We start from the raw sequence: 26,351 nt of genomic DNA, 5'->3' as shown, positions 1-26,351 counted from the left end.
TCACTTCCGGGCGCCGGCCAACTGCCGGCTTTCCTTACTTCCGGGCGCCGTGCCACCTCCGGACGCCTTACTTCCGGGCGCGACTCACTTCCGGCTCCTCCGGCTCGGCCGTCCGGCCCTCATGCTCCCGGCGCGGCGCTTGGGGGGAGCGGTGGTGAGTCCAGGGGCAGATACCGGACCTGCCGCCCGCGCCCACCCCGGCGGAGCCCTGGGCCCCGAGCCGCCCTCCGCCCGACCCCGCGCTCGGTGGGTCCCCGGCCCACTCCCCTCCTCTGCTCCTCCCGCCCCGCCTTCGCGCGCGTCCTCGTCCCCGCGGGTCCCCTCCCCGGGCCGGGGGCGGGCCGGGCCGCCGAGGTGGCCGGGACCCGCCCGCAGTCTGCGGCTCCGGACGCGCTCAGCGTATCCTCCCCCTGTCGCGTGTCCGCAGGACAAGTCACAGATGAGGAAGGCACCGCACTAGGCGCCCCAGTCATGGCAGCTCCGTGGAAGAGCGCGCTGCTGCTGCTTCTGGCATCTCAGGCTGTCTCCTCGGTGAACGCCTCTGACGAGGAGGAAGTTCCAGAAGAATGGGTCCTTCTGCACGTTGTTCAGGGTCAGATAGGAGCTGGGAATTACAGCTATTTGAGGTTAAATCATGAGGGAAAGATAGTTCTTAAGATGCAGAGCTTGAGAGGTGATGCGGACCTGTATGTATCCGATAGCACCCTCCACCCGAGCTTTGATGAGTACGAGTTACAGTCTGTCACTTGCGGCCAGGACGTGGTTTTCATACCAGCGCACTTCCAGCGCCCCGTGGGAATAGGCATCTATGGACACCCATCTCACCACGAGAGTGAATTTGAAATGAAAGTGTATTATGATACGACGGTCGAACAGCACCCGTTTGGTGAGACTGCTTATTCAGACGGTACAGATACGAGTCGAAAGCAGGCTTCTGCTCCAGAAGATGCATCTCAAGAAGAGCAATCTGTCCTTTGGACGATATTAATTAGTATTTTGAAATTGGTACTTGAAATTCTTTTTTGATTCTTTGAACATCCTGTGGAGTATAATAACCCTTAATCTGTGAAGCTGAGTGCAGTTCGCTGTGAACCTAGCTACTTGTACCTGGTTGGAATTCTGGTTACCTTTCCTAGATGGGGGATGGAAAAATAAAGCCATACAGTTTTGTTACCTCAGTCACCCCAGAAGTATGAAAAGCATCAAGCACGATATTTATTTTCTTTCTAAACATCAAAATTCCTGTAAAAGGAATGTGCATAATAAAATGTTTAAACCCCATTTTGATTAGTTTGTCAGGTGACCAAACAGATGATTGCAGTAACTTATGAAGTTACGAAGTGTCAGCTTTGAAGAGTTACTAAAAGCAAGTCTGAAATGTAATGATTTCTCCACACTTGCCTGAGCATGGACTAAAGTCCCATGCCTACACCCCAAGCAGGGACAGCACCTCCTGTCCAAACGGGATTTCCTGGTAGGCAGGTGCCAGTTAAAGACAGGTCTAAACCCAGCAGCACCAAGTGTCATCGGGTCATTTGTAATTTTATCATCTTGGGCTCCTATTAAAAGCCTTCCGTTATTAAATAACTTTGCTATGCTACCCATGGTAGACCAGAAAGGATATAGATTAGGAAAATTTCATGAAAATAATAGTAACTTTTAGGCCAACGGAGTAATAAAGTATTTCAAATTAAGCTGCATGATAGTACCACCGAATTTCTGGAAAGAGACAGAGTACTAAGAAATAAAGACCTTTTGGAAGATGGAACTATTCTTCTATCTGAAATTGGTTTCAAGGGTAAGAGTAGCTTATAACAAAATGAATGAACTTGCAGATTTTAAGCACGTAGTTTCAGAAATCTTTTATTGGCGTAAAAATGAGAATGTTGTAAATTGGCACCAAATACTTCATTTAAATGCACATTACAGTATTGGGGTCAAAAACTATCCCTCTTTGCTGTTTTTCCCCCTTCTGCCCACTTTCCTGGGTGTTGGGGGGGCTTGCTGACAACAGTCACAAATCCAGCGACCTAGGAGAAAAATTGTTAGTTAATACAGAATGAAATTTAACTTTTTAGGACTGAATTTTAAACCCAGTTAGCTCTCCTTCCTTAGCAATGGCTATTGATAATCCTCACTGGATTTCTGGTGGGATGGGGCACTGAGTTCCTTAATTTAAGGAGAAAAATGCAAACTTCGCTTAAGGTAATCAGTGTCATCAATGCCCTGTGAAATGCACAGGGGGAGGGAAGGGGTCATGGGAGGAACTAAATAATGGTAGGGACCTTTTAAACAGTTAAAATCCTTTCTGAAATTCAAACACTATCATACTCTAAGAGTTCAAGCGTACAAATCCCAATATAAAACCTGTTACTGACTTTCGCTTATTTTCAGCCTTCTGTGCTGCTCAGCGGCAGCTGTGCGCTCCCGGCATCCTCTCAAGTGCTGGTGTGCTGCGCTCACACAGCACTGTAAAGTGTGTCAGGTATCTGACAGCATTATGATGAGCTCTACAACATCCTTGATGTCAATCACTAAACAACTCTGAATAATTAAGTTGCTTGCATCTCAACAAGTCCCAGGAAACCTAGGCATATAGTTTATAAAGTATTAGACAGTGTCAACCATGCAAATAAGTTCTAAAATTACACAATTATGTGTGTAATGTTTTAGTCCGATTACTGTGATTTATTCTTTGATTCTGTGTTCATTCTGAAGTTATCTGGAATTGTTATGCTGCCTCAATTTACAAAAATCTGGTTTAATATGTATAAAGGCATAGCAGTCATTTTGTTAAGTTTCTGAATGACGTATAAAATCAAGGCTTTGAAACATTGATGCCACTCCTTTAGCTATTTCAGTAGAACACTGGCTCAATCTATATACACCGAGCTCTACTTCCAAAACTTATCGGCAGTCTGATATCTCACTTGTCCTTTAGTCAGCTTGTCTAGGGATGAAAAACAGGTGGACATGATCACAGCTTTGGTCACTTCTTGTGAATAGAAGGATCTCCAGGCCCTTCATGTGATTATGGTGTTTATGCAGCCTCAAAAAAAAAAAAAAAAAAAAAAAAAAAAAATGCTGGGAAGAGTCCCTTCACTCAAAGATAACATTCCTTCTTTTTTAATCTTTACCTGATGGAATAGCACCAAGGCCCACACAAAAAGTATGATAACCTCTGTCACACACATCACAGAACATCATTTCTTCTTCATGGTGGGGTTGTCCACATATAATGCAAGTCTTACACTCCATACACTGCCATGGGTAGGTCTTAATCATAGAAACAAGCTCCATGGTCATGTCCAGGCAAGAAGGATGGCCTAAACCAAAACCAGTATTAGTTGTATTTCACACAAGAATTTTTAACTTAATATGGCATAATAAAATGCTAGTTTGCTTGGACATCTCAAGAATGGCTACAATGTTTAACTGCCAAAGAGGAATGAAAACACAAAGTTGAAAAAAATACATGGACTTCATGTATTTGATGATTCTTTGGTTCAAGTCTAGCTGACAACTAAGAATCCTAGTTTTCGAAGCAACAAATAGGGTGGTTAAAATGTGAAGACATGTCAATACTTACCACTGTTATCACACTGGGAGCAGTGTATAAGTGATTCAGCCTTCCCTTTCTTGTTGGACTCCTTACCCTTCAGACAAATTCCACATAGAGCATTTGGAATGACCTTTGGCTGGAAGGGTAGAAGAGGGCTATAAATTCATGCCAGAAGAACTTACCGGGGGTTCAAAAGGAATTATCACTGTATTGCCTTATCTTTACTTCTGGTTAACTTGCTAATGAGGACCTTTTTGAAGGACATAACCTGACATGAATCTGCCTTCAACATACAACAGCCTACCGACTAAAGCCTTAGATTTCATTTTTAAATTTTGTCAATGGCGTGATCTCATGTTAGGATTAGATATAGCATTCTACACTCCCTACATGCCCAGTAAGATCTGTATAATGAACTGGAAGGGAAGACTAATACATTGTCAAACTGCACTATTAACTGAAAGAGAAAAATCCAAGTACTGAGTGACCATTACATGGAAGTTTTAGGCTTGTTCCCAAAGAGAAGACTCCATTGTAAGCAGCTTATATGCTCATTTTGTTTAAAACCTGATATTCTCCAAAGTTGCGAAACTAGATCTATAAAATCTAAGTTACAAAATCAATGTTTTAACATTTTTAATTGAAAGATGTCTCAGCATACATTGTCATGTGCAAAAAAGGTTTGTGGGAATCCGAGTTGTGTGATTATTCCCTTTGCATATCTAATACATTAATAAAAGAGCCTATATTTAAGAGAAAAAGCATTCACTATGACATACAAAACATGAAAGACAAAAGTAGTTCTCAGATGGGCAAAATATGAAATTATCACTTTAAAATATGCAGACACCCTATGTTTTAAGTACCATTCATTTCTCAGATTAAAAACAGGCACTATCCAATGAAGGCATCCGGGCTTTAAGAAAACACTTGGCAACCCATGGAAAAGAACAAAGAAGAAGGTTCACTACACCTGAAATTGGGAGGGGAAAGGGGACATTGGAACATCACAGCCTTGACGGTAGTAACATGATGTTCACTGGCTCCACATGAACGTGGAGCAGTGGTAGGAAAGGAGAGCAAGCCGGGGCCAAGTAGGAAATGGGGGCCGGGGGCATGTTCATTCACTCATTCATTTGTTCATTTATATAAAAACTGGGAGAAAAAGTATTTTAAATAGAACTATTGTATTTCTGTTTAATACAACCCAGCCAAATGCATCTTATGTTTCCCTTTCCTAAGTTACTGAACAAAAAGAGGAGCCTAAACGAAATTCCAACTTTGCATACTGTATTATTCCAGCTTTGAAATGTCTCACTGCCACCTTCAAAACCTGCACAGCCTAAACAATTTGTTCTTAATTCTTTAGGGTTTTTTTTATTTTTTAAATTATCTTTCTCTACAAAAGATGACAGAGGCATTCAAAAATAATTTTTGGCTTATTTATTTAAAAAAAAAGTCAACCTTATACATAAATATAATAAAAACAATAACTCTAAACAATCACAAATGTCTCTACAAAATAATAAATATCATGGAAGTTAAAACATACATATAAAACTTTACTGTTGACTATTCTACATCTCCTGTATATCTTTATACCCTGCTCCCCAACAAAAGGATAGTGTCACATGCTCAAACCTCTTAAGTCTTGCAGTGTAGTTACCCTCTGTTGTTACTGCTACATTCTAAGCATAAAAGGTTCTCGTTGTGTTTTCTTATACCTAAATAAAAAATAGCTAGGAAGTGCACTTCTATGATCCAAATTCTGGTTCAGTTATGATCAAATCTGTAACTGCCATAATATACAGCAGAAAGCTACCTCTCAATCCACCAAAAAAAGAAATATCTTTTGGTTATGGTACCTGCACTAAATGTAAAAGATACACTTATTTAATACTTATAGTTCAAGTTAGATACTGGCATACTAAGTACTTTAATATTTTTCAGTAAAGTCAAGGAAGTAACCACACAATATTAAAATCTAAATCAAGAACTCCTCATAGGAGATCCTTTACAAAAAATCAAAAGGAATAAAACACAAAGCTAATGACTAATTCACATTCTACACAAAGCTAGTCATTCACATTCTAGAGCAGTTCAAGTTCTACAATCATTAAAATATACATTGAACACCTACGATAAAAGGGATACCAAGAAAATTCTAGGTTTACTTCTAAGCTTAAAATCATAATGTTTTGTTAAACCACTTAAAATTTTTCTTACCCAATAGTCTTCATCTTGATGAAAAGAGGGAGAGACGGGTGGAGAGGGAGGGAGAGAGACAGAGAGAGAGATAGAGCTTTGCAGCATTTTCTATGATGATGCCACAGCTCAATATAAAAAAATAGTTTGTTCACTCAAGTACTCTGAGCTCTCTCAGAAGCCACACTGCTCACATCCAGGACTGTACACGTCAGGTACCAATCGCTGGTTGGGAAGCTTGTCTCTCGGGCTTTGCAGTGGTGATGGAGGAAGGGAACAGTGTATGGAACTCTCTGAAGGTTAATGAACGGAACCCTCCATACATGTCTGATGGAGACAGTCCTACTTCGTAACAGCACATCATCAAAATTTCACTACTGACAAGAAAATTAAAATGATCTCCCTAAGGGTTCTCAGCATCTCAAATAAAAGGCTCACAATACACTTATTTTCTTGCTTGAAAAACAACCAAAGATAGTGAGATTTTCATGTTAGCACTAATATAGTATAGATTTTAATTATATACTTTTAACATAGGCCTGAATCCTAATAATTATGCTTTAATTTCAGGTTAATGTAACCTAAACAATACTGTTCTACAAATTAAGGGCAAGCACTAGTGAATCTTACTAAGCAAGACATCAAATACGTTATAATTTTTCTTAACTCCCATATTTTAAAACATATTTATATATATGATCTTCAGCTTAAAGTACCCTAATATTTAGGCACATCTTGGCTTATTAATACTTTTCATAGAGAGGTTAACTTTTAATAAACATGTTCACATTAATGTATTGTCTAGATACTGGCTGTTCCAAACTTTGAAATAACTGTAACATTTTTAGGTAGTAAGAATGTTCACAGAAGGTTATAAAATGTGCATTCTGCATATCACTCCCTTGAGTACTACCAATTTAGGTTAATCAATTTATTTCTTCTACCTTAAATCAATGATAGCATTGAGTAGTTCTTCATTTTCAGCCTCTAAACACCTGTTTCAGTATTCTTTCTTTTCTAACCCATGATTAATCCAGGCTTACTTTCTGAAAGGTCTGTGTAGCGCCGACAGCGTGCTTTGAGCTGCAACGCCCATTCCAAGCTCCTCTCGGAGCAGCAGCGCGCTCTTTAGCACACACAGCAGGCTACCTTTCCAAAACGTAGTCTCTGGAGTTCATTCGCTCTCAATTATTAAGCATTAATTTAAATCTTTCGTTTAAAAAAATTAGATAAGCTATGTATGTAGAACAAGGACAAAAATCACATGGCTGCAGCCTAGTGCAGCCGTCCTTGCTGAATGAAGCTGGGCTGAAAAGATATATACTTGAAAGCTGATGACATAAAGGCATTTTCTAATTAAATATGGAATATGCTAATTTGTTAAGTTGCTTTTTTACTTCAGGAAAAGAAAGGCAATGGACTGTTAGAAGGGCTCTGCTTAGGCTGAAGGGACACTGGCCAGCGCCCACTTGAACCTGTGCTTCTGGATTATACACCACAGCCCTGACCTGACGTACACAAGTGTTCAGCAACTCCGCTCAGCAAAACTGTTTGATCAACTTACTCTAAAATGCTCCTTCAAAACACCTTCGTAACCACCTAACAAGCACACTGATACATACCAGACTGAAAACTGTATATTTTACTGTTACCATTCAAAACATAAAACTTGCAGCTAATTCTACTCCTTTTATGATACTCTTAAATCCCCATATATGAATAAGGCTACTCATCTCTCACCCGACCCTCTGAAGGGGAAGGGGCAGACGGCAGGAGGAAATGATAAAAATAACCCAATTGCTGACAGCATGCTACCTGGCTCTGAGAATAACCGGATCAAAAAGTTAACAAGTGCATCTAAGCCAAATCACCTGCCAGATAATGTGTGAATCCTTGTCACAGAACTGCACAGGCTACCTGCCAAGGTTAGGCTGAAAGCCACCACAACGTAGACCAGTTTTACTGTTCTCCACCAGAGGGTTAGCTGAACGTGGCCAGTGAGTGGACCGAAGAGTTCCTAGACTGAACCCAGATGGCTCTTAGTGAAAGGCACTGCAGAAATGCAGCCTGGCCTAAGGGGCTCCCTCCCCACTGCATGGCTCAGCGGGCCCAGCTTCACCAGTACCAGGGCGCTTTCAGTGTCAGACCATGATGCTTTTCACTCTGAGGAAACAAGTATAAAGTTCTGCCTATTAGCTCACTCCTTAAAAACCCATACTTGCCTGGTTATTATTTAAAAGAACAAAAAAAGATTCTCTCATCAATTGTACATATACAGAAAACAGAAGCTAAACCATAGCCAAAGTGATAGAAAAGCCACCAGGAAAATAAAGCAAAAAGGAAGGAGGCTGACAGAGGGCACACACCACAGAAGAACAGCTAGTGAAGTGCAGCAGGCAGGAGCTCCACAACTTTGCAATTCAAAGTTAAAATATTTCAGGGAGAGAGGCTGGTCAGGAAGGAAGCTGAGTCAGGGGCTTTTTTCTTCTACCTTGTACCCAGGAACTGACTTGGACAGTACAGAACGTTTGGAAGCATCTCTTCGTGGAGGAGCAGCCTTGTCCCTGGACCTCTGTCTTCCCTGCAGAGGCTCCTCCTGGCCTTCGGGAAGGCCTTCCCCCTCAGACACGTTGCCAGAGGAGCTGTCCTGCAAGTCAAAGGCACAAACAGAGGTTCCTTGGAACTCATGCAGATTCGAAAACTACAGCATATATCCAAGAAAAGCTTTAAAGTTCCATCAATTCAAAACTAAAAAGATAATTCTAACCTAAGAAAACATTTTCCAGTGTGAGACTAAAAGAAGTCATGGTAAGAATCATTTATCCATCTTATAAATACATTATAGCTAGTTCCATTTATATCAGCAAGCACCTTAATCGACTTTGTTTTCTGACCTCAGTCAACAGTCCAGAATTATCTACTTCAGCTATTATTACACGACACAGCTTCAACACCATTTTACCATGTCACAAGGGAGCATATTTGTTTCACACAAAACTATTCTTTAAAAAAGAAACTGCTTTAACTAAGTGTGGGTATTTTTACTGAGCAATAAAGGTTATTAAAGAAGTTCTGCAAGCCCACACCTGTAACTTCCTAATGTTAAACTAGGCAGAGGGCCAATATCGTCAAGTATTTACAACCGTATCAGACATATTGTACACGTTCAAAGTTTAGGAGTTCAATAATCACTTAATTCTTCATTTTTTAATTTAAAATTTTCTAATTAGAAGAAAAATGTTATGTTCATATAAATTATGAAAATTATAAAAGAAAAGATCAGGTTATCCATAACCACCCTGGTAAACATCCTGAGACAATGCCTGGGAACGTGATGTATCTCTTTTCTAGTTACGTGTTTGTACAGATACCCAGATTCACACACTAACACACACACATCCTACCTACATGTGTGCCCTCATTTTTTAAAACACAAACACAAAGCTGAATTACACTGTATGTGTGTGTGCATCTGCGTTTTAATATTTTTAAGTGTTACGTGCATTTCATCACATCATTAAATATTCTTTCAACCACATTTCTACCATGTAAATGTAATATATAACCCACTGTGGACATGATATTTCTAATTTCTGCTATAGAAAATAACACTCCAATGGACATTTTTTCCTAATTAAATTTTGTTACCATCTGATCAGGTTCTTCGGATAAATTCTATTAGTGTATTTGCCAAGTCAAATTCCATGGAAGTTAAAAATCTTGGTACAGACTGTGAAAACGCTTTCCCAAAAAGCTGTATTAACCGACACTCCCACTAGCAGTGTAGGAGAAAGTCGACTTCATCACACCCTCGTCACAACACCGCACCCCTGTACCAACGTGACGGAAGAAAAGCAGCATCATCACTTTAGTATCTGAAGAGCATCTTACTTTATGCGACATGTATCACTAAATATGTTTTAGAAGCTGTTAGTGACAAAGTGTAGTGCCCATTAATGCTAACACAACCCCAGGTTCAGGTCGGCTAGAAAGGTATAAAACGGCCAGCTGCTTAATATGCCATGCTAAATAAAAATCAAACCCCTGACTACTGTCTTCTTTGTTCTCCTTCAGTTCCACAGAGCACACCAACTTCCCCACTGTCCTGCAATTGCATTTTGCTACAAAAAAAAAAAGTCATGCAGGAAAACCTAACTAACAGCACATGTTGGTAATCTTAACATTATCCTAGAAGAGGCCGAAGACTATTAATTAAGCAACAGGAACACAAGTTAATGTGATCCCCCTAACCCAAGATGGTTAAGCATAAGATTGTAAACCAATGTCTAGTACCCTGCCTAACCTGCTTGTGAAAACCACAAAGGGGCAACTTTAAGGATAAAACTTACCAAAGTCCACACACAGATAGTCCGTATCAACACACACAATCAATAACTTTTCCTGATGGAAGCTTTCTGGAACTTATATGCAACTGTCCTTTTTTCAAAAAGAGGGTAGTGATACAAGTTCAATTTAACACTCCAGGAAAGCAATCAGCAAAAATTCAAAGGAAAAGGAGACACCCCCTACTGAAGATAAACGTTCTCACCGAAGTGCCTTTATTCTTCCGTTTCTCATCACCTCGACCATCTTCGGCATCATCTGAATCACCATCGCTATCGAGAGCAGGGAGCTCAGGATCCAGGGGGGGCTCGTAAAGCGCTGTGTTTAATGGCAAATACCGCAGTTCATCTGGCGAGTACCTATAGTTCAGAGAGGATTTTCAGTTTTCCTTTTTATTTTTGGCTGTGCCGCACGGCTTGCGGGATCTTAGTTCCCCAACCAGGGATGGAACTGGTTCCATCCCGTGCCCGTGCCCCCTGCAGTGGGAGCTCGGAGTCTTAACCACTGGACTGCCAGGGAAGTCCCCAGTTTTCCTTTACTGTTAAATATATATAGACTAATTTTGAACTACGATAATAGCCTTAATATTAACCGCAAATACTTTTGAAAAATGATTAAAGGCAATAAATAATTTTTTCATTTTGGTACTCAAATAGGGACAAGGAATAAAAAAAAGCCTAAACATTTTTTCACCAGTCTAAGAGTATAAAATATATATTTGATTCTTGTTATCAAAAGATTATGCCTCTCTCCTTTACCCTCAACACCCTCCCCCCGCAAAAAATGTCAGGAGACAAGGACGGAACTGTGGCCATACAGAACCCTGCCTGAGCACCTCCCCCTCCCACCTGCCTGAGTCCTCACTGCCTGTGCGCTGCTGCTGCTTCACCTGTACAGCAGGTATGATAACAAGTCCACCTCACAGAGCGAACATGAGCATCAAATAAATTAACACAGGTAAGTCACAGCGGTGCACGGTACAAGATACTATTTAAGAAACAAAATTTCCAGTAACAAATTATTTTAAACCAATTTGTGAAGCATGTATTCTAACAAATGTAATCATCTCTTTTATCTGAAACTAGGGATCAGCAACCCCTTCCCCAGGTCAGTCAGCACATGGCCCGCTGATGCCGTCCAAGCCGTCCCCACAGGATCGCACCGGGCGGCTACGATCTCGGAACCTCAGTAGCGAGCGGACACTGGGTCAGCATCCCGCTCACCTAAGACGTCACACCAAAAAGCACAGGGGTTGGGACCCAGGCCTATCACTCAATAACGTGCTTTGCCCAAAGTGAGAAAATGAAAATTTGCTGACCCATGATTTAAATCTGACTTTCAAATAGTATGATTGTATAGTCTATTTTATTTTATTTTTTAAATTTTATTTATTTATTTATTTATTTTGGCTGTGTTGGGTCTTCGTTGCTGCGCACGGGCTTTCTCTAGTTGTGGCGAGCGGGGGCTACTCTTGGTTGAGGTGCGCGGGCTTCTCATTGCTGTGGCTTCTCTTGTTGTGGAGCATGGGCTCTAGGCATGCGGGCTTCAGTAGTCGTAGCACGCGGGCTCAGTAGTTGTGGCTCTTGGGCTCTAGAGCGCAGGCTCAGTAGTTGTGGTGCATGGGCTTAGCTGCTCCAAGGCATGTGGGATCTCCCAGGACCAGGGCTCGAACCCGTGTCCCCTGCACTGGCAGGCGGATTCTTAAGCACTGCGCCACCACGGAAGCCCGTATAGTCTATTTTAAATACTACTGTCTAAAGAATATTCTCTATCCTAGAAAGCATAAGGTTTTTTATGAAGTAAAAGCTGAGATTTTGACACAAGTGACGCTGTGGGCCCTGTTTTCAGTTACATCCAGGTTGGAAAGGAGCGACAAGCAGCGTTCTTGCTACAGGAACGGAAGCAGTGGCCAGGCCAGAGTAGCAGGAGCTCCCAGGCGGCCATGCCTCCCCACAGCCACTCTGTGCCCTCCTTCACGCCCTCTGCACCTGTGAAAATGCAGACGCCCAGGCAGAAGGTCTGGGGGCGTGCTTGAGACTCTGCATTTCCAGTAAGCTTCCAGGTGACACCAGCGATGCTGGGCCATGGACCATACTTTAAGGATGGAGGTCTGGAGAACCCCTGGCGCCTGTCCACAGAAACACAAACAGGTGGGCAGTGAGATGGCACCCCAGGCTTTGTCAGCAGATGTTCAAGTTCTGTAAAGAGCATTCTTCACCACAGAACCACAGTAGACAGAAAAAGACTGACACAAATCTTATACATCTTATGGTGATGCTTATAGAGCTAAAAACTTCTAGAAGACAAACACAAGGCTTTGAAGTCCCTCACCAACACTGATACTAATGGTAAAAAAAAAAAAAAAAAAACAACTAAGTACCTTTTGTAATATTCCTGGAACTGTCCAGGGATGAGGGCCACTGGGTAAGAACTGACCTTGGTTCTCTCTGTCGGCAACACTTTGTACTTCCCTTGAGGCACCTGGATAACCTGGTTTAAACACAAAGAGAAAGACACGCCCGATTCCAGGCGAAGAATCAAGGCTTTAGGAAAACAGTCCCCTCTTGCTCTCTACTGTGTTTCTCCCCCCAAAAGCTAAAAATGTAAGAGACATTAGGAGCTATGACCTAAGGGGGTTGGTATTCCTAGTTCTAGTGAGTTTGTCTGGCTGTTTACCATGGCCATCATTTCTGAGGAAAGGCAGTGTGTCTGCTCACCACTTAAGGGCTGCTTATAAAACCTCTGGAGCTCAACTTCCTCATCTATGAAACGGAAACAGTAGGTTTTAACCTCGTGTGGTAAGGGTGAGAAGTACATGAACTACTATGGAAATCTCTGATACCCGCCCCTGGGACACACAAGGATGCTACGCAGCTACCAGACTCCTTCAGTAGCATGCCAACCAAAAAGCAAAAGACACATTACACACAGGCAGAGAAGTGAAGCAAATAGTATCAGGCACATTAAAAACAACAGCTTCGGTTCTGGGGAAGAAAAGGACATACTGCTAGTACAAAACATTACGGTAAAGGTGTTCAGTAGCCTACGGTAACAAGCAATTAGCGAGGTTCAGGGATTAATAAATGTAAGAGTTCCTACATGTGTCTGTAAGTCAAAATAAGCTCTTCTTTCTTCCATACGTTCCCGGTTTAAGTTGCTGTTAAATTCAGCTGCTTTTTTGGCAGCTTTCTTAATGTACTCAGGCACTTTGCTGGCTTCAACTTTCTGAGTATTCTGTTGTTGCAATTGCTGAAACAGAAATCTTACAGTTGGAAGTCACATCTAACTTCATAAAACGTCATTCCCCCAAACCAGGACGGTGGTCGCCTAGATACTCACAGAATATTCTTTATAGTGGTCTGTAATCCGCTGGCGTTCTTTTTCTTGAAGAATGACAGAATATTCAGCGTGTTTGGCCGGATATTCTTTTATCATTAAATCAATTACCTCATCGCTGCGCAGTGCCGTTAAGCCTATTTCAGACCGAAGAAAAGGTAGAGACGCTTTTTCAAGGCTAAGTGAACATACCATTTTTCAAAATTTGCTTTTCCTTCAAACTACTCTACATTTAAGAAGTTTTCCAATAGTCAAAGCAAAATAGTTTAATACATTCAAAAATAATAAAAAATAATATTCATAATACAAAGTCAAAGAATTAAAAAGAAATAGATTACCAAAGTTGCAAAGGCAAATAAATCAATTTTTCAACCAAAACTTTTTTAAGATTCTATGTACTATATATAAACATATATCCCTTTACTAGAAACAACTGCTAAATAATGATGCACACTAACCACTGGCAATCAACATGGGATACTAGATGAGAAAAAGACTTTTTCAATATACTTCAGTTCTTAGTCTTCAAATTCGATACACTAGAAATATTACAGAGCCAATTCAAATTTCACCAAAAGCATCAGCACACACACATATAAGTCACACAGGCAATTTTCGAAACTCATGGTATCAGATTACACCAACTGCTGAGATGAACTCCCATGGTTTTATATTAAAAAGTTGCCTTAATATATTTATGAAGGGAAAATTACAAATAAAGCAGGGAGATAACTATACATAACTAAAAATTGAGCAAAATTTGCCTTTTAAGAGACAAGGACTAATACTTTTAAAAAGTACTGTACAAATTTTTCACACAAAACATACACACACTTTGACACTTCTGTTAAAGTTATTAGAAAATGATATTGTTATAAAACATCATTCTCTTTTGTATTTTAACAATAATCAAAAATGAAGTTAACAGTTTAGCATTTAAATAATTCAATCTATTTATTAATTTTGTAAAATATTTTGGGAAAGAAAATAAATACTCATCCGGTATCGCCTCATTAATGTTCATTACCTAGAGTGCACTGTGTTTCTGTAATGACATTTAGCTCTCTCAGGTACAGTTTCTCCTTATGAGACAAATCTCGTCGCTCTAAATCTCCAAAAAAAAAAAAAGAATAAAAGACTATCAAAAATAGTCTTTTGCATTTGTAAAACTCTTAAAAGCTTAAAAAACTTTAAAAAAATGTTTAAAGTTAAAATCTTCATGGATTTAAAAAAGTACTCCGTTACATATTCCAAATATTATTAAAGAACTACACAAAAAAGCTTACAAATTAAAAAAATGAAAGTTAAAATAAAACTGAAAACAGAGTAATCCAAAGCCAGAAGATAAGACAAATAACTGTATTAAACTAGCTGACGAAACACAGCCTCTCCCAAGTTCAGATATAGCTGATGTAGCTACCTCCGTCCCTAAGGCCAAGGAGCAACAAACAGTCAAGAAACAAAACCCTTAGTTCATTCATGTGGCTACAAAATGATTTCTCCCTAAAGCTTTTCCAGGAAATTCATCTTCCTCATTTTACTTGCAAATCAGTTTACAAGGCATAAGAGAGAGATGCTGAATGAATGAAAGCTGCAAATAAAAATCAGCAAGCAGAAGAATATAAAACACGTTATAAATAATCCGTACTCAAATATTCAGAACTTGACAACCTATCAAAAAGAATTACTATTAGTTAAAAGTTAGATTTAATCTGTTATATAAACTAAGACTTAATACCTGGATATTTCCGTTTAAAGGAGGTCACACCCAAATATTCACTGACTTGTTCTTGAAGCATATAGTATTCTCCTGTTTCATCAGGTGGCCATTTGTACTCTATCAAATTTTCTGCTGGATAGTAGCTAAAGCTAAGCACAGAAATACATATTATGCCTTAAATGTAGCTTTTATAAAATTTTAATCATTTTTGTTTTAAAGGATATTCATTTTTAAACATTTTTGAGAATATATTTTAAGGATTTGGAAAAACTATTTTAATTATTTAAATTCTCAGTCTTCTATGATTTTGTAATACAAGGAAGTTCTTATGATTTCATGTGCATCAATGAAATTACAAAGGAGGTAGAGATAAAAGAAACAACCATCTGGAATACCAAAGCAAAAAAGTACACTGGAGGGCTTCCCTGGTGGCGCAGTGGATAAAAATCCGCCTGCCAATGCAGGGGACACGGGTTCGATCCCTGGTCCGGGAAGATCTCTTCCCACATGCCGTGGAACAACTAAGCCCACGAGCCACAACAACTGAGCCTGCACTCTAGAGCCCACGAGCCACAACTACTGAGCCCACGTGCTGCAACTACTGAAGCCCGCATGCCTAGAGCCCATGCTCTGCAACGAGAAGCCACCGCAATGAGAAGCCCGCGCACCGCAACAAAGAGTAGCCCCCGCTCACTGCAACTAGCGAAAGCCCACACACAGCAACGAAGACCCAACGCAGCCAAAAATAAATGTATTTTTTTTAAAAAACGTACACTGGAAATAACATTTTCCACATATCACAAAGAACAAAGACTCACAACTGTCAGGAACAAAGGCAACGTTTTTTAGCTTTTGCAAATCGGGGTAGTGATAACAGTTCTGAATTCTTTCTCACGGGCTTAGCACCCATAGCTACTATTTCATGCACCCAAGGTATAATCAACTTCTGTTTCCCATCTTCTGTTCAGTGAGTCACAAACAGCAGAGAAAGCAGAACTCTAAAAACCTATTTCTCAATAAACTGAACTATAAACCACATAGACTCCACATACCCAGTGCACTGCGGATCAATCCCCAGTCCTGAATAGTAAAGACCACAGATGTCTGGACCTGGACCAATTCAACCTCTAAATTTCATCAGTGGATGATACAGGCAGAATATAACACCATTTTATGCATCTATCCAATTAAAAGTAACAGACAGAAGAACAGTTTTCTCAAAAGTGGTGCTGGGAATTTGGACAACCAAATGCAAAAGTATGAAATTGAACCTTTACCTCATATCACACAGAAAAATTAATTAAAAAATGGATCGACGACCTAAATGTAAGAACTAAAACTAGAAAACTCTTAGAAGAAAACATAGGGGTAAATCTTCATGATCTCAGATTTAGCAATGGATTCTAGATATGAATCCACTGCTAAATCTGAGCAGTGGATTCATAGCATGAGCAACAAAAGAAAGAGTAAATCATTTGGACTTGAGCAAAATTAAAGATTTTGTGTATCAAGACACTATCAACAGAGTGAAAAGTCAACCCACAGAATGGGAGAAAATATCTGCGAATCACTATGTCTGACAAGAATGTCTCAACAACAACAACAAAAAAACAATTTAAAAATGGGCAGAAAACTTAAACAGACATTTCTCCAAAGATATACAAATGGCCAATAAGCACATGAAAAGACGCTCAATTTGACTAGTCATCATGGAAATTCAAATCAAAATCACAGCAAGATTCCACTTCACACCTTTTAGAATGGCTGTTATCAAAAAAAAAAAAAAAAAAAAAAAAAAGGAAATATAACAAGCTGGTAAGGATATGAAGAAGCCAGAAACTTTGTACATTGCTGGTGGGAATATAAAATGGTGCATCCACTGTGGAAAACAGTTTGGCAGCTCCTCAAAAAGTTAGACATCGAATTGCCATGTGACCCACCTGTTCCATTCCTAGGTATATACCCAAAGAAGTCTGGACAAATATATTTATACACCAATGTTCAAGGCAGCATTATCCACACCAGCCAAAATGTAGAAACAAACCAAATGTCCATCAACAGATAAAGAGATAAACATAACATAAGAGTATAACAATGGAGTATAATTCAGCCTTAAAGAGGAAGGAAATTCTAGCACAAGCTACAATATGAATGAACTTTGAAGAAATGCTAACCAAATTAAGCCAGACACAAAAAGACAAACACTGTATGATTCCATTTACATGAGGTACCTAGAATAGGCAAATTCATAATGACAGAAAGTAGAATGGTGGCTGCCAGGGGCTGGGGATACGCGAAATGGGAATTTTATTACGTAGAAGTTTTGTAAATGGATGGTGGTGATGGTTACACAACACTGTGAATGTAATTTATGCCACTGAATTATACACTTAAAAATAGTTAAAATGGTGAATTTAAGTGTATTTTACCACAATAAAAAAATTTTTTTTTGAATTGCACTAAGTAGCAAAAAGCAACTTTGCCGTCACGTTGTAAAACGCAATAAAAACATTCTACAATCTTTAATAACTGCCTTTGCCAGGGCTGGGGGATGGGGAGCAGGGAGCTAATGCAGAGAAAGACACGCACCACAAAAAACATTATTAAGCAATAAAATGACAGTACCCAAGATCCTGGCTGGAAGCGTCACAGCTCCTAGAGCTATCTCCTGAGCCCATTCGCCTCCTTTTGGACGGTTGGGTCCCATCATTTGAATTATCTTCATTATCATCCTAAACATTTAAAAGATTCAAAAAATAACAAGACAAAGAATAATAAATAAGGAAAGATTAATTATGTATCCTCCCAGACTTGCTAAAAGGCTCAACTTAAAGGCTTTCTAAGGATTATACAAATGTTAACTTCCTACTATAATTAACGAGGGACAAGAATTTGGAATGGGCAAGACCTGGGAAAAACTAATAACTAATACAAATCAATACAAATCAAAGTAAGAAAATTTTCAATAAACTTGTAAGTCTAAATCTACTTTCGCTTTCTTACCAAGAGGTTAAAATGCCTCCTGCTTTCGAGAAACACACAAAATTGCTGCCATACTCTGAAATTAAAGCAAATCCTCCTACCCTAGCTAGGATAAAAATGTACAAAATTGCTGCAATACTCTGAAATTAAAGCAAATCCTCCTACCCTAGCTAGGATAAAAATGTACGGCTCATTCAGTGTTTAACTCAACTTATAGCTGGTTTATTGGACTATTCTAATTGGTTATTTTAGGTACTTATATCCCTGTGAAAAGAGGACACAAAAGGACTAAAAACAGATGATCAATCCTGTTAATTTTTTTTCTTACATTGCAAAATTTAGCAAAAATATACCCTAATAAGAGTCATCAATCTATATAAAACCACACACTACCTCCCAAAAAGGAGAGGCTTAAAAAAAATTTTAAGCGACATCTTCCACTACGTGACAATATGAAGGGCTGTTAAGTTAGACCGTTTCATTAAGGCAATGAATGATGTTATCAAGTGTCAGGAAATTAATTTAATCACATATTAGTTAAGGCTTAAAAAAACAGATTAAAAAAAAAATCAAGGTAACGTAGCTTCCTAATACAATACAATTTTGTTAAATACCACGGTTCTAAGAATACAGAGGTAGTAAGCATGTTGGTAAAGCATGCCAAAGCTGGACTGCCTGGAATCTTACTGGGCACTGCCCTTCACGGGCTGAGTGGTTATCCTCTGTGATCAGCTCCTTATCTGTAAAACTGGGACCCTAATACTGCCTCCAATACTTGGCTAATGTAGGGATTAAATGAGTTAATACATGGGAAGCCCTTAGAGCAAGGCCTAGTGAACAATTAAGTGCCCAGTAAAAGTTAGTTAATATGATTATGATGATATGATTATAAAGTGTTAAAAGGCTCCACCTGTTAGGAATTTACTCAGATTCTTTACCAAATAGCAAAAAACGGGGAATATTCTCCTTTTCAGTTCTTACAAAATAAGCATTCAATTGAAGAGCTCTGTATACTCCTATTAAGAAAAGCAACCAGGTAGGAGACGGAGAACAGTCTAAATCCATTCTCCAAAAACTTACACATAACAGTAAGTCTCCCAATTGAAACATTTCATATTCAATAAGCATTCGAGTATCATTTCTATCTTACTTGCTTCTGAGCACTTTAACGATTTTAATATCCATTTAAGCACATTTCCCTTGGCTAAAAAATTTAGACACTCAAAAAGAGACAAAAAATTAAAAATGCGAAGTCCTCAGAAAAGCTGAAACCACAATTTCACAAGTAGTGTTTGAATTTACTATTACAAATTCTAGGCAAATGTGCTATTACATAAGGTGAACATCGGAGAGGTCAAACAGCAATATACCTCCTAATATTATGATGGAATACAATTAAGTTGAAAGAACTTTGCTTGCAACCTCGATCTTGACCCAGAAGTCCTAAGCTTTAAGGCTGCCGAGATCTCCGATATCAGCTATCTGCACTTCAGAGTCACAGGGGGCTCCCACCTTGGGATTAAACCCGTTTCTGGGGGTCCCACACTTGATGCACACACGCTCCTCCAGCTGGGCCTGGACTCGGGGGCCCCGGCCCCCCGCCGCTCGCAGGCCCAGCCTCAGGTTCTACGAGCACAGCTGTGCGGAGACGCACCGCCTGGCCGCTGTCACCGGTCGGGGCACCCGAGGGCCCTCGTGCACAGAGGACCGCACAGGAGGGGCTCCTGGCAGGGGCAGACTCGCCAGGTGACCGAAGAACCGTCCCTATGTCAACGCTGACCCCGGATCAACGAAGACACGGGCCCTCGGGGTTCCGGTCCCCATCACATTCCAATTCCAACTTTTCAGTTACAACTGAAATACTGAGGTTGTACGAATCATCGCTCCATTCCAACCTTCTGTCACAAACTAGTAAACTAACCTTGAAAACAAAATGTTTTAATGCACGACATCCTACCGCTCATCTCGATTCCTCTCCACTCATCTCTGACTTTAAAACACTAAGTCCGTTTTACTTCCTTAAAACAGTGCAAACTACAAAACTTGAAAACAAAAAAGTCAGCCTGAAAATAACAGAACGGTTATTTGTTCTCAAACCAAGTTCATTAACTGGCTGGCTTGTTTTTCCACTTGTACACATTTCTATTTTTCAGGAAGAGCTCAAATATTTCAGAAAGATACTCCTCAAATGAAGGCGCTTTTAAAAACATACATAGTATCCCAGACTAACGTGAAGAAAACTCTCTCCGTTTCTGAGGAAAGTTTTATTTCTACGCGGAGCAGAACGTCCCCCGGGGGACGTGCTCAGAAGCTCCTTCGGCGCAGAAACCGCCAAAAAGACTTCGGACCGAGGCCGACTCGCCCCCGGACCCGCGCGGGGCTCCGCGACTGTGCCAGGGCTCGGTGGGCCGGACGGGCCAGCCCGGCGCCGGCTCCCCGCCGCCCCCTCACGGCCGCCACCCCCGCCCCCGGCCCGGGGCCGCCCCCAGGCCCCCGGCCCCGGCCCCGAGGCGCCGCCGCCGGTCCGCCGCTCCTCACCTTCGGGGACTGCGCTCCGGGGGTGGCCGGGTCGCTGTCGCACGGCCGCGGGGACAGCGCAGTCCCGGGGCCGCCCGCCGCCGCCATCAGCCCGAGCGCCCCGCGCCGCCGCCTCCGCCGCCGCCGCCGCCTCGTCCCGGCCGCCGCCGCCGCCGCCGCCGCCGCCGCCGCCGCCGCCGCCGCCGCGCGGGCCGCCCGCCGCCCGGGCCCCGCCCCCTCCGCCCGCCCGCCGCCCGGGGGCCGGCCCCTGCCTCCACGCGCCCCGCGGCCCGCCAGCGCCGCCGCCACCGCCATGGCCGCCGCCAGCGCGCCGCCCGCCGCCGCCGCCGCCGCCGCCGAGGACGCCGCCCGCCGAGCCCGCCGCCGTGCGCGCCCGCGGGGCCCTCTGCTCCCTCGGCCGCCGCCGCCGCCCGCCGCGCCCGCTGCCGCTGCCGCCGCCGGCCCCCGGCCGCTGCCCTCGGCCCCGCGCGGCCCTAGCCCGCCGCTACCCCGCCTACCGGCCGCCGCAGCCCGGCGCGCTCCGCGGCCCCACCTCCCGCCGCTCCCCTCAGCCCCCAGCCCCGCCCCGGCCCGCCGCCCTGGGCGCGCTCGCCGCCGCCCCCTCCCCGCCGCCCCCGGCCCAGCCCCTCACACGTCAGCCCTCTCCTCCCACCTCGCCCCGCCCGGGGCTCCCCGCCCCTCCCCCTCCCCCTCCATCCCGAGGGTCCCTCCCCGCCCCTCCCTCCCAGGTGTCCGCGCCCCTGTCCCCTCCCCCTCCCTCCCGGGGCTCCCCGCCCCTCCCTCTCCCCTCCCCCTCCCCCTCCTTCCTGAGGGTCCCCGCCCCCTTCCTCCCCCTACAGGGGTCCCTCTCCCGCCTCTCCCCTCCCCTCCCTCCCGGGGTCCTCGCCGCCCCGCCCCCTCCTCCTCCTCCTTCCGGAGTCTTCACCCCCATCCTCTCCCTCCCGGGGGTCCTCTCCCTTCCGGGCGTCCCCTCCCTCCCGGGGGTCTCCTCCCCAACCCTCCTTCCCTCGTCGCGGTGGGCTGTGGGGGCCCTGCCTCATCTCCCGGTGTTCCCGGTTCCCAGTCGCTGCCCGTCGTCCGCCTTTGTTCTCTGCTCGCGGCCTCGAGCTGTCTGGGGCTCCTGAACCACCTGCCGTGGAATGTGTACTTTCCAAAGACATCCTCAGCTTGCTTTCATTTGAAAAGTTATCCACATTCACCTCAGTGCGTGCGGAAATCATAAAACTTACAAGTTCACGTTCGACTTTGTTGGGATGTAGCTGCTGCAGCAGCTCCCACCCAAGACGGGAGAGCGAGCATGCGGAGAGGGAGGACAGCGCTTCCGCAGCGGAACATTTGGGGAGTATGCTGACCTCGCTGGATTCTGGCTCCGCTTTTTCTGGCTGCATAGCCTTAGCCGATCATTTATTGAATCTTCAGTGTTGTTGTAAAGTGCGTACAATGGTAGGCCCATAAAAGGCACCAAGAAAGAGACCTGTTTTATTTGAACTGAATTTATTATTAATCCTAGTTCTTAGGCTTCACCTGGTCACTTTTGGACTTCACCAAAAATTAAAAGAAAAAAACAAAGTAACTGAACCTTAAAAGAACACGAGAGACAGCTGTGATAAGATGACAATGGTGCCAGAAATGTGTTAAAGTTGACCTCTCAGCAGACGCTTTGTATCTGAGAGTGTAGATGACTTGTTTCATGGCAACAGAGAAGATTCTTGGATTTAGAATGCAATATGGCTTCCCTTTCCTTCATTATTTTCGCTTACACTCAGCAGACAAGTTTGGAAAGATAAGACAAAGGGATTGTTTCTAGCCCATCACGTTGACTCTCCCAGCCCACCCTTTCCTGGCTTCTCCACTTGCATCAGATCAGAGATGGCATCACCAACAACTCAAGACTCACAAGCTGCTGCTAATTTAGACTTTGCTTTATCTCACAGCCTCAGTCAGAGCAGCTCCCCATTTCCCTGTCAAAAGCCCACTGAAGAAAATGGCCTAATTGTCTGAATGAGCCAAGAAGAACCAACATCTTTCCCCCAAATTCCCTCAACTGATCCAGACCCTCAGTTAGATTCTCTGGATAGAGTTTAATGTTAAATATATATTTGTATATTCAGTTACTTGGTTCTACTCTTGTCCCTTGGGTATTCTGTCTTTAGATCAAATACAAAGTTAAAACTCTTCATTCCAAGTCAATAAACATTGATTCAGCCTTTCAACGTGAAAGGTAAGGCATAATATTAAGGTGGCACCGTGCGGATTACAATCGCTGCACATAGGCAGTTTCAACACTGAAAGAATATGATACAAATATACAGTTGTACTTAAAGGCAATTTAGGTGTGTTGACTGAAAAAAAATGCACAACCTAGAAGTTGAGAGTTACGTTTTATTTGGTGGACATTCTGAGGACTTCAAGCCAGGAGACAGGACTCTCAGATCACTCTTGAGGGACGGCTGCGAAGAGGCAATGGGGGAGCCAGGATATACCGGTGTTTTTACAACAAAGACCTGGTAGTCGGAACATCAAAAGATTACTGTTATTTAAAGAAAACCAGATATCTCAAGTTAAGGAATTTAGTACTTTTCTATGTATGGGAAGATGCAAGAGTTTGAGCTCACTGAAAGCATTCCTTTGATGTGCACCGCAGCTACTGGGGGCCAGTATCCTGTGTTTTCTCATCCTGAGTTTCTTCAGGGTGCACTGCTGGGGTGGGCGGGTGCTTCAGCACCTGACTGCGGGATGGTGGGGCATCCTGCCTCCATCCTGAGTTCCCCCAGGGCCGACTGTCGGGTGGCCATAACGTGATGGCTTGATGTCTGCAACATCCTTTGTTTACTGATACGGCAGGCAACATTTTTCGTTCACAGGTGGGAGAAAATTTACTTGCAACTAGAAAAATTAGGATTTTAAGGTTGACATAGAATTTGAAAAGTATCTTAAGAGACTGGTAGGACAACTTCCTGTAAATGTACAATTAGAAGTGGAAATACGGGTTCAAGCCTGAAAAAGACTGAGAGGTGGGAAAATAAGAGGCATATTCAAGTGCAAAGGTCATTCCATTGTGGCTTGAGAATAGGGTAAATGAAGGTAGATCCTTGGAGTCAGGAGTGAAATATACAGGGAGGCAGTTTGATGTAATGGCGAGAACAAAGATTTGGAATTAAGACCAAATGAATACCAGCTGTGCCACTTATTAGCTGTGTGATTGTGGATAAATTATTTAATCTTTCTGACCCTCCATTTCCTCATTTGCAGGATTAGAATAATAATGTCCATTCAGTTATTTCACAAATATTTTATGGAAACCAACTAAGAAATATGTTAGGTGATAGAAATACAAGGAATCATTTATTCATTCATTCATCAAATACTACCTTACTATGTATTAAGTTAGGCCCTGAGTAAAGCACTGGCAATAGAGTGGTGAAGAAAAAAAGCCATAAAACTGTATGAGACCACTTAGCATATGTAGATATAGGTGAGAAAAAGGCCCAAGGTCAAGAATTCCAGAGATACTGGTGGAAATAGAGAAGAAGGAAGAAAACTAGCAAGTATTGTGAGCTGAGAGGGTAGAGTGTCTCAAACAGGGGACTGATCAACATGTCAATTGAGAAGTTGAGTAAGATAAGGACAGGAAAATGTCCATTGTATTTAGAAATTTGGTAGTAACTACCAATCTTTATTGTCCCAAGCTGTTTCAATGGTATGGCGATTGCAGAAGCTAAATTGAAGTCGATTAGGGAAGGAATGGGAGGCTAGGAATTGGAACCACAGTGCTGCACAGAGAGAAGTGTGAGTAATAGAGAAAGAGGGTGGGTGGAGAGGTGGGTTGCTGTCGTTTTTACGACAGAAGACACTAGAGCATGTTTGCATGCTGACAAGATGACTTAGTAGAAGGGGAAAATCATGATGCAAGAGAGAGAGGAGATAGGTGCTGGAAAGTGCCTGCCATGAGAAGGGTGGAAGGCTGCACAGATGTTGGGATAAGCCTTTGACAGGAGGAAGCACAGTCCGTTCATTGTAACCAGACGGAAACCAGACTGTGGCTGCATATGCGAGTGGCTTTGGAGATCTGGTGGTGGGAACTTGAGGGACTTTTCCTCTGATACTTCTTCTTTCCTTGATGAGGTATGAGGTGAGATCGTAAGCTGAAGGTGAGCAGAGGAGAGGAATATAGGAAACTGGGGGAGAGAGGAGGTGTGGGGATAGGAAAACAAAGCTTCTAGGATGCCAAGTGTTTGCCCACTGGAGGTTTGTGGTCGTGAATTTAAAGTGAAACCAGTCAGTCAAGCTCAGCTATTTGAACTCAGGCTTGGACAAAGCAGACAAGGGGATTCGGGATTGTTCGGGAAGGGGTGTTCCCAAAGGAAGAAGAGGGGCAAAGGAATTTGGAGTGTGTTTGTCAGGGAGTGACTGTACAGCAGTTATAAAGATGGGCCATGAGATCTGAGGCAGAAAACAAGAGAGCTGTGAAAGAACGAGGAAGGTCAGTGAGCGGGAGGGTTCAACAAGACTGAAAAGTGACTGTGTTCAGGGTGTGCCAGGTGGTGAGCTAGAAGGACAGGAAACCACTGCATGAGAGTAACCTGCTCGAAACTCAGATTTCAGAGGTCATACTGAACCAAGGAGCAGATGCCCAACGTGTGCTAGATGAAAAGGTCCGTGAATGTGAGTTGGTCAAGGAACTGGGAACCTAGAGCACAGACAGTCCTAGTTGCATGATAGCACAGGGCCATAAAAACGACCATGGAAGCTGGAGTCGTACAAAGTAATCTTATTAATCAAAGAGAAAAAGTAGAGTTATTCTACAACTTTAAAAAACTTTCGTTAAAAAACTGAAAACTCCCTTACTGGCAATTATACACATATACAGAATTTTTTTCAATGTAAAACTTATATTTAGTACACTGTAATTTGAAACATGACAAACATTGAGAATTAGTATTTTCTTTTAAAAACTTTACCAAGAGTAATTTAAATTGTGCTTGCCTTTTTCTCATCTTGTAACTTATCTTTTCTATGCCTTGATAAATTGTCATACTTCTTTCGAAGTTTGGATGGCTTCCAGCATTTTATCTTTTGCATTTTCAATGTTGTAAGTAATCTCCAAGAGTCTCTTTAACGTGAAGTCTTATTAGCCTCCTTTCCTCTGGACATCTCCATCCTTTTCTCACAACCACTGTCTGTAACTAACCTGTGAAATCTGGGTGCCTATTTCACAGCAGATTCACCAGATAGGTCGACATGAATCAGTTCATGTCGACGCCTAAAATGAGGGAACCAGCCTTTACTGGCAGAAAAAGGTTGTTTTTCTGTCTCTTTGTAATTACAGTTTTCTTTCAACAGAGTAACTAACTTCAACACTTTGGCCTGAATACTAGCCAAACTGATTGAGATTTTTAAAAAATTATTATTACAGTTGATACTTGAACTGTGCAGGTCCACTTATACAGATTGTTTTCAGTACATATATCTACATTACTACACCATCTGCCGTTGGTTAAATCCACGGATGTGGAACAGCAGATACCGTACAGTTTTCTATCCAAAGTAGAAGAAAGTCTTTCGCAACCACAAGTGGCTTTCTGTTCCCAGACAATTTAAGCTAAAAGATGTTGACGCAACCTCACCTTACTTTTCTTACTTATTGGACTTTCTCCCCATGAT

General features: G+C 42.4%; 2 protein-coding genes across 7 annotated transcripts; one reads left to right on the top strand and one right to left on the bottom strand.

The window, feature by feature from the left end:
* Positions 1-70: 70 nt before the first annotated feature.
* Positions 71-1,694, top strand: C12H6orf120 (chromosome 12 C6orf120 homolog). Of its 2 annotated transcripts, none has more exons than XM_061206929.1 (2): positions 71-154; positions 428-1,694. In XM_061206929.1, exon 2 carries the CDS (start codon positions 472-474, stop codon positions 1,024-1,026), a length of 555 nt encoding a protein of 184 aa, XP_061062912.1. In that variant the 5' UTR covers positions 71-154; positions 428-471; the 3' UTR covers positions 1,027-1,694. The 2 variants fall into 2 exon arrangements, with proteins under 2 accessions (XP_061062912.1, XP_061062911.1); XM_061206928.1 differs by having other exon boundaries at positions 84-246.
* A 153-nt stretch (positions 1,695-1,847) lies between these two features.
* On the bottom strand, positions 1,848-21,996 carry PHF10 (PHD finger protein 10). 5 transcript variants are annotated; one of them, XM_061206926.1, is made up of 12 exons: positions 21,917-21,996; positions 17,793-17,899; positions 15,186-15,316; positions 14,475-14,558; positions 13,451-13,584; positions 13,211-13,360; positions 12,492-12,601; positions 10,317-10,470; positions 8,259-8,414; positions 3,590-3,698; positions 3,138-3,326; positions 1,848-2,030 (listed from the first exon to the last, which is right to left on the bottom strand). In XM_061206926.1, exons 2-12 carry the CDS (start codon positions 17,843-17,845, stop codon positions 1,945-1,947), a joined length of 1,356 nt encoding a protein of 451 aa, XP_061062909.1. In that variant the 5' UTR covers positions 17,846-17,899; positions 21,917-21,996; the 3' UTR covers positions 1,848-1,944. The 5 variants fall into 5 exon arrangements, with proteins under 5 accessions (XP_061062909.1, XP_061062906.1, XP_061062907.1 ...); XM_061206923.1 differs by lacking the exon at positions 21,917-21,996 and adding an exon at positions 20,688-20,797; XM_061206924.1 differs by lacking the exon at positions 21,917-21,996 and adding an exon at positions 20,688-20,797 and having other exon boundaries at positions 14,475-14,552.
* Positions 21,997-26,351: the final 4,355 nt, after the last annotated feature.

Source organism: Eubalaena glacialis, chromosome 12 (genome assembly GCF_028564815.1).
Source record: "Eubalaena glacialis isolate mEubGla1 chromosome 12, mEubGla1.1.hap2.+ XY, whole genome shotgun sequence".
Classification (NCBI taxonomy): domain Eukaryota; kingdom Metazoa; phylum Chordata; class Mammalia; order Artiodactyla; family Balaenidae; genus Eubalaena; species Eubalaena glacialis.
The sequence above is the reverse complement of the archived record's forward strand: the minus strand, read 5'-3'. Positions and strand labels throughout refer to the sequence as shown.

What these genes read in the sequence shown, in the direction of transcription:
- PHF10 (XM_061206923.1), bottom strand. Translation starts at nt 20,774, where the DNA reads ATGGCGGCGGCGGGCGGCCCCGGGACTGCGCTGTCCCCGCGGCCGTGC. An exon ending in GCTTCCAGCCAGGATCTTGG is followed by an intron (nt 15,317 to 17,792) that starts GTACTGTCATTT and finishes TTCTGTGCTTAG; the next exon opens with CTTTAGCTACTATCCAGCAG. An exon ending in TTCCAGGAATATTACAAAAG is followed by an intron (nt 10,471 to 12,491) that starts GTACTTAGTTGT and finishes TCTGAACTATAG; the next exon opens with GTACTCGCCAGATGAACTGC.
- C12H6orf120 (XM_061206929.1), top strand. Translation starts at nt 472, where the DNA reads ATGGCAGCTCCGTGGAAGAGCGCGCTGCTGCTGCTTCTGGCATCTCAG.